Consider the following 12,764-nt stretch of genomic DNA (forward strand, 5'->3'; position numbering starts at 1 on the left):
TGGTCTCTCTCGCAGTGTCTCGAGTGTTAAAGGTTCACGAAACCTTATCTCATTTTTATTTCAACAAGGCTTTGCCAAGGCCATAAATTTCAAACCTCTGGATAATGGTAGCCCTTCTCTTTGCACTCCCTCTAATGGAGTCTAATGGAGTAAGTTCAGTTTTTTTTCTTCTTTTTTTTGGGGTTATTTGCATCATATCCACAACACGTGTGCTTCTCCCGTTCGCCGCGCTGGGTTGGAATAGTTTATTATTTCTGGTTATTTTTGTTCGGGATCCCGCTGTTGTTCAATCAATTGCTTAACCAATCCAGTTCTTGTTGTCGTTCAGTCAGTCACCTTCTTGTTGTCGTTGTTGTTCAACCAATCGAGTTTTTGTTGTCGATGTTAATCAACCAGTCGAATTCTTGTTGTCGTTGTTGTTCAACCAATCAAGTTCTTGTTGTCGATGTTATTCAACCAGTCGAATTCTTGTTGTCGTTGTTGTTCAACCAATCAAATTCTTTGTTGTCGTTCAATCAGTCACATTCTTGCTGTCGATGTTGTTCAACCAGACGAATTCTTGTTGTCGTTGTTGCTCAACCAATCGAGTTCTTGTTGTCGCTGTTGTTCAACCAATCAAATTCTTGTTGTCGCTGTTGTCCAGCCAGTCGAATTCTTGTCGTTGTTTTTCAAAGTGAATCCAATTATTGCTCAACCAATCGAGTTCTTGTTGTCGTCGTTGTTCAACCAATCAAATTTTTAATTACGATCTTCTAACCACGAATTTTTTTCCCGTTAATTTTTTTCTCTCTCTCTTTTCTCTCTAGATTTTAATGTTACCATGTCCCCCTGTCCAGGAATCTCTTACCAGTTTAGATGCATTGTTTTCCGGTCGGGCGAGCCGAGTTCACCCAGTAACTCAATTGCATCTCTGCGATTTCTCGTCTCTCGCCCCACTTGATTTTCGATGGCGATTATTTCCTTCGTCAAGTCTTCTTCGGTAAAGGCAACAGCATTTTTTTTTCCTTGCCTTCAGCCAACGAGACTCGTCGGACGAAATTGGGTCTAAAGTCTCCGGTCCATACAGTCGATCGCAGCGGAGAGAGAGAGAGAGAGAGAGAGAGCCTGATTTAAAAGCTCTCCGACGACGACATTTCATCGGAAAAAGTACTTGACCTGGCGGTTATTTGTCGGGAAAACTTCAATGTCATATTTTAATGAACAAAAGTAAACGATGAAATTTTAACGGAAGGACCTCTTCGCAATCATCGCTGTTGAGAAATCGGTCTTGGCTGATGATGGCGAGGTAGTGTTTGTCTACAACCAATATCCATTTCATTTGTGCTTCTTTTTTTTTTTCTCCTTTCCTTATTGAATTAACTTTTATTGTTTGATTTGGTATCTGTCTGTCTGCAGAGAGCTTGCATTTGCTAAGTAACGACGTGGATTAGATCACACAGAGAGAGAGAGAGAGAGAGAGAGAGAGAGAGAGAGAGAGAGAGAGAGAGAGTATACCTCAAATCTTTGCAAGCCTTCAGATAGTGGCATTAGCAGTGTTTTAGAATATGGAATGTCACTACATACCCGATGTGTAAACTAATAAGTATTTTTACACAGTGCTGATGAGGGAGACTAAATCACAGGCGGAGAGAGAGAGAGAGAGAGAGAGAGAGAGAGAGAGAGAGAATGGCATATTCTCGTATAGTTAAAATCTTTGCAAGGCTTAATTTAGTGTCATTGGCAGTGTTCCCTGAATATAGATTATCGCTAGAAACCGGATGTGTTTTCAATCAGTATTTTTATGCAGTGTTTATAAGAATCGCCAAATATTTCATGCATAAAGCATTGCGAAATTGCCTGATTTTTCTGTGTTGTATATTGTGATTCCATTATAGTCCATTACGAATTTTATGCTGATTGAATACAAAAGTTTATATATATATATATATATATATATATATCTATATATATATATATCTAATTATAATATATATTTTATAACACATATATATATATATTATTTTTCTTTTATTAAAGCCACCTATGCTGGCCATAAGCCAAACCAGATTACGGTAGCCAATGTCATACTAATTATCTATACCAATCTGATGGTGTGAGATTATATATATATATATGTATATATATGTGTGTGTGTGTGTGTGTGTGTGTGTGTGTGTGTGTGTGTGTGTGTGTGTAAATAAATTCTTCTATTAAAACCAAAGTGTGTTTTAATGGGCATAAATATATCATTATATATAATATATATATATATATATATATATATATATATATATATAGTATATCAGTCGTATCCTGCGTAACTAACCTACAGAGTCGACTAATTTCCGCATACCTTCACTGGCCAGATCAACAGATGGTTAGGTCCTTGTTGTTCTGAACTTGGCCTAAGATTCCCACAGGGGCATAAGCCATAGAACAGGTAGCAGGTTATCAAATCCTGAACAATCAAGTTGACGAAACCATTTAAAGTTATGTACAACGTATATTGAAAGCAATGATTTTTCCATCTTATGCCAATTGCGGAACAACAATGACTTAACCATCTTAGAATCCATAATCATTAAGAAGACTGCACCGTCTTTAAACACTCAATCGTCTTTTTTTGTTTTTTTTTAATTGTTTATAGCCGAGCTTGGGCCACTGGTTATCCTCACTCTGTTTTTATTTATTTTTGTTTTAAGATTTTAGTGAACTTGTTTTACTTATAACATATTTGTCTATGAATGTGGTGTTTAGTTTTAAATGTTTTTACTAAAAATAGAGCTGTTGCCATGCATATAAGCATGATTTATTTTGAGTTATTAATGTTCGCAAAATATATTTTATAGCCTTGAACGTACGACTTGGAATTCGTCGTGAAACGTCGGCATTTAAAACAAATTGTTAAACTATGACGATACCTTTCCCTATTACTTCCTTCGTGATTATATATATATATATATATTATATATATATAATAATATATATAATTATATATATATATCTATATATATATAAATATATAAAATATTAATATATATATATATATATAATATATGAATGTATCTTCAGGAAAGGCAAGACAGTATCCTTTGAGAGAACGAATAACCTTTGATTGACATTAACAATTTCGTCGAGATTATTTTCAGTATAATAACGTAGGTGTGTGTTGTGAACAATGTATTCAGTGTTATTTTTGCGTTATTTCTAAGGTTTCCCGCAGTTGAATGTTCGTGTGTTAACGTTTAGTGGATGTTTGCTTAGAAATATGAATTATTATTTTTAGGAGTCTTGGAAACTTGAATCACATCGAGTTGCAATGGGTTTTGTATATTGCTTTTGATCTATTTAAGCACATTCTACATTCTTGACTTAACCTAAAGCTCGTCGATTGCTATAGAGAATAATGATAAGTAGTGAACTTGCTCCTCCTTTTGAAGAAGATATTGGCAACTGTACAATATTTCCGTATCAAGTCAAGATTCTTCAAGACCGATGTAACATTTTAGGCTGCACCGGATTACATCAAGTTTCGGAACAGTTGATTATATTACTTTAATTATAATCAGTATATGGTCCAACTTTCTGCTTTTCATTTCAGGAATTGTTGTACGCATTGTTTTCATGGGTAAATCTTCGTCACATTGAGACAATTTCTTTTTTTATAGTATTTTTTCTTATCTCATAATCTGAAGTGGCCCTAGTTGGACATAGCACCCCGTTTATAGCATTACTTTTATTCTCAACCCAAGAGATGCTTATATATAGCTGGAACGAAGAACTTAATAGTTCCTTATCTGTTCAGGCTAAATGTCAACCAAATATATTGTACTTCTGTGTCCTCACTTTTTGCATACAGTATAAAGGCATTCCAAATGTCGGCCATTCGTTTAACCCCATTTCAAGGGATTGTGTGCCCCATGTTTGCTCAAAGATTCTCTCTCTCTCTCTCTCTCTCTCTCTCTCTCTCTCTCTCTCTCTCTCTCTCTCTCAAAAACTAAGGGGCTTAAAGCACAAGGCCATTCTTCTATCTTTTTCCCTAAATGTGTCACAGTCGGGTATGGAAGCTGTTTCACCTCTATTCGCCATTAATCGCATTTATTTTTTGTCTGTTTGTTTGTGTGTATGTATGTATCGAAACAATGATTACAGCCTGTTTTACGTAAACTAATCACGAATATTTGTGTTCTTTAACGAATACTGTGATAGTCGTTCTACTCCAAAGAAAAAAACCTGTAAAAAACCATCGGTGAGAAACAAAAATTTAGAAAATACATCAGTATCTGCCAATGACCTGCTCTTTTTCTAAACCACTGACTTTTTTTTCAGGTGTCACGGTGTGTATGCAAATACTCTCTCTCTCTCTCTCTCTCTCTCTCTCTCTCTCTCTCTCTCTCTCTCTTTCACAGATCTTTCAGCCCTGTGAATGTTTTTAAAACCCTGGATGGACTATTCCAAGCTCGCCCTATTTGTTTCCGTACAATTTTGTTTTTCTTTTTTTGGTTTTAAGTTTTTACCCTCCGTTAGAAAAAAAAAAGACAGAAGATTTTGATTGCCTTCATGTTATATGTGTGTGTTGCTAATGTAAGTATTTTTATGAATGTAATCGAGTGAACATTTTTACATTGTTTACGTCTTTCTCTTTCAGTGATGTGTCCCGTGCTCTGTTCCGGTAATGGCGAATACCGGGACGGCGAGTGCACTTGTAGACCAGGCTGGAAGGGCCGAGAATGCAGCATTCGCCATGACGAGTGCGAGGTCCCCGACTGCAATGGGCACGGTCACTGTGTTGATGGGCGATGCCACTGCGCCAAAGGCTACAAAGGAGAGTTCTGCGAAGAAAGTAAGTGGAGGAAGGTCTTATAAAGACTCTCTCTCTCTCTCTCTCTCTCTGAGACGAGCGTCATGACCATTGAGCCTTCATCATGGGTGTCATGTTTACGAAGGTGGGTTTTGCCCGTACATTGTAATTTATATCAGTGCAAGGGGGAGATAGCCATGACGCCTTAAAAGAAGAATATCGTCTCGTTCCTTTACCGTAACTTCTTTATACGGTTTGCTGCGTTGCTTTACAGCTGCTGTAAAGTTAGCAGGATATTTAACTTTACCGAACCTTTGTAGTTTTCCCTTTGCTGTCCTAAATGAAAAGGAGAATTTTCGATTTGCTGCAATAATTATTGCAGCAAATCGAGAGGAACACTATTGACGTGATCAAGATAAGTTCGTGGTTAATACAACCGCTCAATAAGTATTCCAGCAACATGCTATTGGTCGTAGGCTTACAGTGTAACTTAATGCATTTCAGATATAAGTAATGAGTAATGTAGAATATCTTACTATGTGAATTGGTTCCAGGTCCACAATTATATTGCTGGGTGGGAGTTGATGGTTCTTTAATAAATAACAATAGCTTTCGAACCTTGTACTAGGCTCATCCTCAGTCAAGTGAACATTGTGACTAAACATTCGTCGAAGTAAGCTTCTGAGCAGGACAAAATTTGCTGAGAAGAGATAAAAGAGATAAACAAGGAAATGAATGCTTTTTAGGGAATTACAACATGAAGTGATTGAAGGTTTTTCTTCGTAAATATGAAGTTGCCAATGGTGTGTCTTTTCCGATAAAAACATTGATTCAAAGAATATTTTCTTTATATTAATAGACTGTAATTATCTTGACAAGCTTATAATTTATAGCAAACAATATTAATACCTATAAACTTACTCTTTTCGTGTCTAGACATCAACTCAGAGCATGTTTTTCCTTGTCTCACTAAATCATCGCCTTTTTTTTTTATCGCCAGCTGACTGCCCACACCCGACGTGCTCGGGGCATGGGTGGTGCGTGGGAGGTCACTGTGTTTGCAAGAAAGGCTGGAGGGGTCCAGATTGTGGCAGCACCGACGAATTGGCTCTTCACTGCTTGCCCGACTGCTCAGGTCACGGCCAGTTTGACCTGGAGAGCCACGAGTGCGTCTGTGAACCCGAGTGGACGGGATCCGAGTGTGATGTCGGTGAGTGCAGAGTCAGTCTTTCACCGCTACCCTGTGGGAGCTTTTTTTTTTTTTTTTTTTTTTTTTTATGGATGCAGAAAATACGGCTCAATCTCCTTTAGAATTTTATCATGCATATATTGCAGTTTTTTTGTTTGTTTTTTTCATTCAGCCCATAAGTTCCATTGGTATTTTGGATGTTACAAACACGATAGCGCAACCTTGACCAACTTACTGAAGACAAAAAAAAAAAAATAAAGGAAACCTTTTTTCCCTGAGAATACTTCAATGTGAACTTGCTGAAGATAAAAGAAGAAAACCTTTTTCCCTTTGAATACGTCAATGTGGACTTGCAGGAGACAAAAACGAAACATTTTATTCACATTATTTTTTTTCTTTTGACCATCCTACTGTAGCCGTCTGCGGACTGGACTGTGGTACCCACGGGCGTTGTGAAGATGGGTCCTGCCTCTGCTTCCCCGGTTGGACGGGTGAACGGTGCGACTTGCTGACCTGTGACCCCAGGTAGGTGGCTCGTAACAGAATTAATAGAGTATAGTGTATATAGTGCGGAGTCAGGATTAATAGAGTATAGTATATGTATGGTGTTCTCTGTTAATCTTGGCCTGTAACAGGATTAATAGAGTAAAGTGTTTATAGTGTGGAGTCATGATTAATAGAGGATAGTGTATATGGTGTCTCTATTGATCTTGGCTTGTAACAGGATTAATAGAGTTTAGTGTATATGGTGTTCTCCATTAATCTTGGCCTGTAACAGGATTAATAGAGTATAGTGTATATAGTGCGACGAGCCAGGATTAATAGAATATATTGTATATCGTGTTCTCTATTAATCTCGGCCTGTAACAAGATTAATAGAGTATAGTGTATATAGTGTGGAGTCAGGATTAATAGAGTTTTTCCAGGTTCCTTTTCAGGGATCTTGGGATCGTGCCTATTGTTCCTATGATTATGGGTACAATTTCCCCGGGTATATACCATATCCTTATTTCTATTTTGAGGTCTTGATACTTATCAATTTTTTCTCTTTCGTTCTCATTTACTCTGGTGTCCCATAGTATTGCGACATCAATGAGCGATACTTTCTTCTTGATTTTGTCAATCAACGTTACATCTAGTCTGTCACCCTATCACTTCTAATTCCATAGTCCCATATTATTATTATTATTATTATTATTATTATTATTATTGTTGTTGGCATTATTAATGTTGATTTATGTTTGTTGTGTAGGATTTTGATCTAATGTTTTGCTGAATTCGAACCTGAGAGACTGATGATTTATTGTATAAGATTTCATCAGTTAGGGTAACAATTCTCGTCATTATATACTTGACTCTTCTTAAAGTATTCGCTTATCCGCCTACCAGCTAAAGTAAAGAGTTCTCCCATCAAAGCTAGCATAGATCTCAAATAATAATTGAAATGTTATTATGAATTCTCATTGACACATAAATGGAAAAGTTTTCTCGAGGTAGGAAAGATGTTCGCAATCTCTCTCTCTCTCTCTCTCTCTCTCTCTCTCTCTCTCTCTCTCTCTCTCTGTGTGTGTGTGTGTGTGTGTGCGTGTATTGAAATTGTTTATAATTGGTCGATTATAAGTGGAGGAAAAGAAAGCTGAGAAAAATAGTAATCTCTTTATGAACCATCATGTCACCGGAAATCCGGGATTTCGTCAGTTGATTAATTTGTTATGATACTTGTGTCCATAAATGTTAAAAGAAAAAGTAAAAAAAAAAGTATAAGGGTAACTTCCTCATCCTGAAAATAACTCTACCTCTAATTGGGGGAATCAATTGAACTTTATCAGCAAAGGTCAAAGTGATTATCTCTTGCGTCAGGTCGACCTGAAGTCTGCCTCGCAACTCTTATTAAAAAAAAGAAAAAAAAGGAAAAAAGAGATAGAGAGAGACTTAAGAACAAAAACTTAATTCTCAGACAAGCTTTAAAAGTTGCAGTACGAGTTATTATTTATTTTTTACAAAAGGGGATTTGAAGACGTTTTGCTATTGATGATAAGTTGAAATTCCTCGAGAAAGTTACATTTTTTGGCCAGTTCATGAAAAGCGAAGCATTTGTTGTTCTTCAAGTGTATTAAAAGTTGATGATGAGATGGCGATTTTTACTTCATGAAGTCGCTGCCCTTTCAATCGCTTTGTGTGATGCTGTTGTATTACTTAAGAGAATTCCGCTAGCATCGTTGTCAGCCTTTTCTTATCCGTTTTACTCTCGACATTCACATTTTTTCTCACTGATTGTCGGCACTTTCGTTCTCTGGTAGAATATTATTCATAGGCAAATGCAGCTCAGAGAAGAAATTTTTTTTCGGACTTTGCATTACATATCAACTCGGAATAAGCTATTTGAAAATGATAATCGGTTCGGCAGTGAGAAATAAATAAACTTAATTCTCTCAAATTGTTGAAAGTGAGGCAGAGATTTTCGAATTGGATAAAGATTAAAGTACTACTTGTAAGAAATGAGAATTCGGTGAAACGCTGAAGGCAAATCACTGTGGTGTTATCGGAGGAGAGTGATATTCGTTTGAGACAATTTCTTGTGCATGTATGGGAGCTTAACTCAGTGTGAGTATATTCATGTGTCACTATGCGTGTGCTTGTCTATACATGCACACGCATAGTGACACATGAATAAATTCGTAAGATATATCAAAACAAAATTCGCCTATACATAGTTTGGACTTGCAAATATACAGTGAATACAGTAAGTATGTTGTGGTGATTCAGAAACTCCCCACACTGATTTTGGAAACTAAAGTAAGCAGGATCTTGTCGAAAAGGAAAAACCAATTTTTGAAAAAAGTTTAAGAATGTATTGAGAATGTTTGAATCTTATCTCAGCCGATTGCTGATGGGAGGATGCTTCCACATTATAAGCCTTAACATTTTAGTGAAAAATGGAATTATGATTTATCTATAAACACTAACCAGAAGGCTTTATTCTACTTTTTATCAGAGATCAATTTCCTTCGTACTTTTCCAGGATACTAAGTTCGGTATGTTTCAGCTTTTGGTGAAAAGAACTAGGGAACGCAAGGTCTAGTCTCGGGTAGCTAGAGAAATGGTTTGCTTCTTGCAAGATGATGCAACTGTCAGGTTGTCAGTGGGAAGAGTGACAGTCGGGTTCCTGAAATGCCATGGAATTCCAACAGAGAAAATAGAAGGTATTCCTCTCTTCTCTCTCTCTCTTCTCTCTCTCTCGTTCTTCTCTCTCTCTCAATACATATATATATATATATATATATATATATATATATATCTATATATATATATATGTGTGTGTGTTGGTGAATTATATATATATACATATATGTAGATAGACAGGTAAACTGATGGATAGATAGATAGATAGATATATTCAGTAAAAGGTCGAGCCGTGTGGGAAAATTGTTCAAAGAATCTTTGAGGGGCTGGTCGCCGTGGCCTTGCAAGTATCAACTGTTATTGAGATGTTTGGCGAGTTTGTTATTGCTACTCCTTATGGTGCCTTTCCCATTCTGTTCTTCGAAAGTGGATTATTTGCAATTCCAGACTTGAGAATTTTAATCTGAGAATATTTGAAAACATTTAAAATTGGAGGTAATTATAACCCCGAATTTTCTTTAGTTCTCTCCATCCTCCAGGGAACAGTGAAAGGAAATTTTTTTTCTGCATGTCTTTTTGTCGAGAGTGTTTTCTTATTAAAAAAAGTGTTCATAAAAAAGATTTGCAAACACGACATATCGAATTTAAAGGAAGATCTAATCATTGCTGTAGGGTTTATAATATAAGCGTATTTTTATATGTATAATAGCGGTATGCGGTGGTATATCTATACTGCATATTAACATATATACGGATATGTACCTATATGTATATATTATATATAAGTGTGTGTGATGTGTTTGTATATTATATAAATGTATACACTGTTAATTGAACAATATCGAGTAGTTACAGTCAGGCCAAAGAAATCAAACGAGACGGAAGGAAACGCAAGACGTATCGGCGTAAATCGGGTCATTTTCATAACAAGAGATGTGATGAATGATCTCGACGTATCTTGACCTTGGGTCATTTTCATAGCAAAGGATGTGATGAATCATCTTAGCGTATTCTTGACCTTCACTGAAGTCCGGCGCCTGAATGCCAGGATTGAGGTCGTATCCCGCAACAACCATGGCCGATTGTCCGAATCTTGTGGAAATGGCTTTATAGAGACCTCGTGGAGGTTAGTGTATTGTGGGGGGGGCCTCGACTCACTCTCGTCTCGCAGGTCATATTAATGGTTGCGGCGGAAGGGTTTAAGGGGGGGTGAGGGGGAAGGCGGGGTAGACAGATAGGGGCCCGCCATAGAGCCATAGTTGCCATTAGGATGGGTAGAAGCGGAGCAGCCATTAATCAAGACTGAATGAGATCCTCCGATCCATCATTGCTTCCCGTCATTACCGCCATTTTTCTTCCACGACCTAAAAGAGAGAAAGTTCGGCGCAAGTTTAGGCGCTGATCGGAACTCTTCCTAAACTCCTAAACGCCCACTACCCCCTAACCCCACCGGCGCGACTTTAATCACTATATGTTTATTTTCAAGGGGATACCGGGAGCAAATGCATCACATCACGCTCACGAAACAATTCATTTCATTTTTTTTTTCTTCCTTTCTTTCTCTGCTCCCACCGGCTTATATATGGGCCTCGTAATATAATTTACTATTTTATATTTTATTTTATTTTTTCTTCCCGAAAATCTATTTCCTAACGGGGTCAGTTTCTTTTTTTTTTTTTTTTTTTTCATTTAGCTGAACCCGGTTAAAAGAGGCTTTTAGGTTTTCTTCAAATTGAATTTTAGTTAGAGGTCTTCACTAGTTTATACACACCGTAAGAGCCGATGACCTGAACATCTCTCTCTCTCTCTCTCTCTCTCTCTCTCTGTCTTGAAAGATGAACTTTTCATCGATCATTAATATCCCTATATCTTAGTTTGTTGGAAATGTTACTGGGAAACCTCAAGCGTTGGTTAGGACTGTGAGCTCCTTGCTTTTAAGGTAATTGAAGTCTCACCTGCCTCAGCAAGTAGCCTTGAAGCGTCTTTCGTAAGCGTTTGATTCCGTTTGCGCTCGGGAAATCAATTCCCTTCATACGAATGTTTCATGTATATTTTGTTGCTTAGCAGAAGCCTTTCTTTAGCTTCGTTCTTGTTTTAAAATGATGTCATATCGCAGAGGAACGATCTCCCACCCAGCAAACGCATTTTCGACAGATATTAAATTCTACACAAAACTGAACCACTAGACTCATTATTATTTTTCTATTCTACAATGAATAAACGACACGAGGGTAGCGGAAACACTGTCTGTACGCAACTGTAATAAAATTGTCAGCAACATACTATACGATGAATATGACAAAAAAAGGAAATGAGTGAACTTTGGAATCATAAACTTATAACGTAAATAAATTCTGAAAGGTCTTATCACTTCGAGTGGCATTTTGCAAACCGATTTCGTCAGAGCTGAAATTCGGAGAACGATTTTGATACGTCGATGTTATGTCAGTAATTAAAGCTCGTAAAATACTGTCCTATAAATTTTACAGGTAAATATAATTTGTTTTATCTCCTGTCTCATTCTTTTTCTCTTCCTTGGTCACATATAAGGAAAGATTTCGAGTTCTCAAGTTACTGAAATAAAGATTACTGCCATTTTCACTTAAACTATTTGGCTTCAGGTCAGAGTTCACTGTGTTGCTGAAAAAACTATTCTTAGTTTTGACAACTTCGCAAGAGGTATTGACTCTCAAAACAAAGCTATATATTGTTTGAATATTTTTTTCTACCATGTTATGTCTTCTATAGGTAACTGGCTACCTTTGTAGCGTAGGTACAATTATTTATGTAGCACTTATCCCTGAGATATGAGGCATAAAAAAACGCCTAAAGTTTATATACATATTATATTGATATATATATATATATATTTATATATTATTCATTATGCGCTAAAGTTATATAATATGAATATATAAGAACATATATATATTATATATAATATATATATATATATATAAAGAGAGAGAAGAAGAGAAGAGGCCGGAGAGGATTAGAGAGAGAGAGAGAGAGAGAGAGAGAGATTGTTGAAAGCTGTGAGTAAACTTTCGAATGCACAAAACTTCCTCTACACCGACCGACCAGTTACTAAAAATAGACATAGTTAAGAGGAAAACTGAGATCTTTCCTGAGATACCCACATCAAAAGCCGCCGATGATAGCTGGCTGTGATCTAAATTCCTCATGTAATTCCGGTGATAAGGAAGCACGAGAATGAACATCGAAATTTAAATTCAATCTATTTTTCACTCTTTCATTTTGATTATAGTCTTGCCCTTCGTTTTCTCGAGGAAATCACTCGCTTTCCTTGGCAAATTTGCCTCGCCTATTTAACTGGACTTCCTTTCGCCTTCTCCATAGGGAGATAGTTCCGTCAGAGAGCACTGTAGGCATTACTTAAGGTTCTGTGCAGCGTCCTTTGCTCCTAGTTGCAACTTTCTTCATTCCTTTTACTGTACCTCCGTTCATTTTCTTTCTTCAATCTAACTTTCCACCTTCTCTAACAGTTGTTTCATTCATCGTCCAAGTAAGAGGGTTTCCTTCTGTTACACATTTCAAACCTTACTCCTAATTCCCCTCTCAGCGTTGAATGACCTCATACGTCCCAGCGCTTGGCCATTGGTCTAAATTCTGTATTCTGTTCTGTCCCCTCCGCCTCTCGCAGCCGTTGAC

The 12,764-nt window shown here is 37.0% G+C and overlaps 1 protein-coding gene across 1 annotated transcript in view; it reads left to right on the forward strand.

Annotated features, from left to right (window-relative positions):
• LOC135220989 (teneurin-m-like) overlaps positions 1 to 12,764 on the forward strand; it is a 538,744-nt gene that overhangs the window by 484,941 nt on the left and 41,039 nt on the right. Inside the window, 3 exon segments of the mRNA XM_064258693.1 lie at positions 4,628 to 4,822; positions 5,781 to 5,990; positions 6,386 to 6,494. Of these exon segments, the coding sequence (XP_064114763.1) occupies positions 4,628 to 4,822; positions 5,781 to 5,990; positions 6,386 to 6,494 (514 nt within the window).

The sequence above is a fragment of the Macrobrachium nipponense genome, chromosome 2 (assembly GCF_015104395.2).
Source record: "Macrobrachium nipponense isolate FS-2020 chromosome 2, ASM1510439v2, whole genome shotgun sequence".
Taxonomy (NCBI): Eukaryota; Metazoa; Arthropoda; class Malacostraca; order Decapoda; family Palaemonidae; genus Macrobrachium; species Macrobrachium nipponense.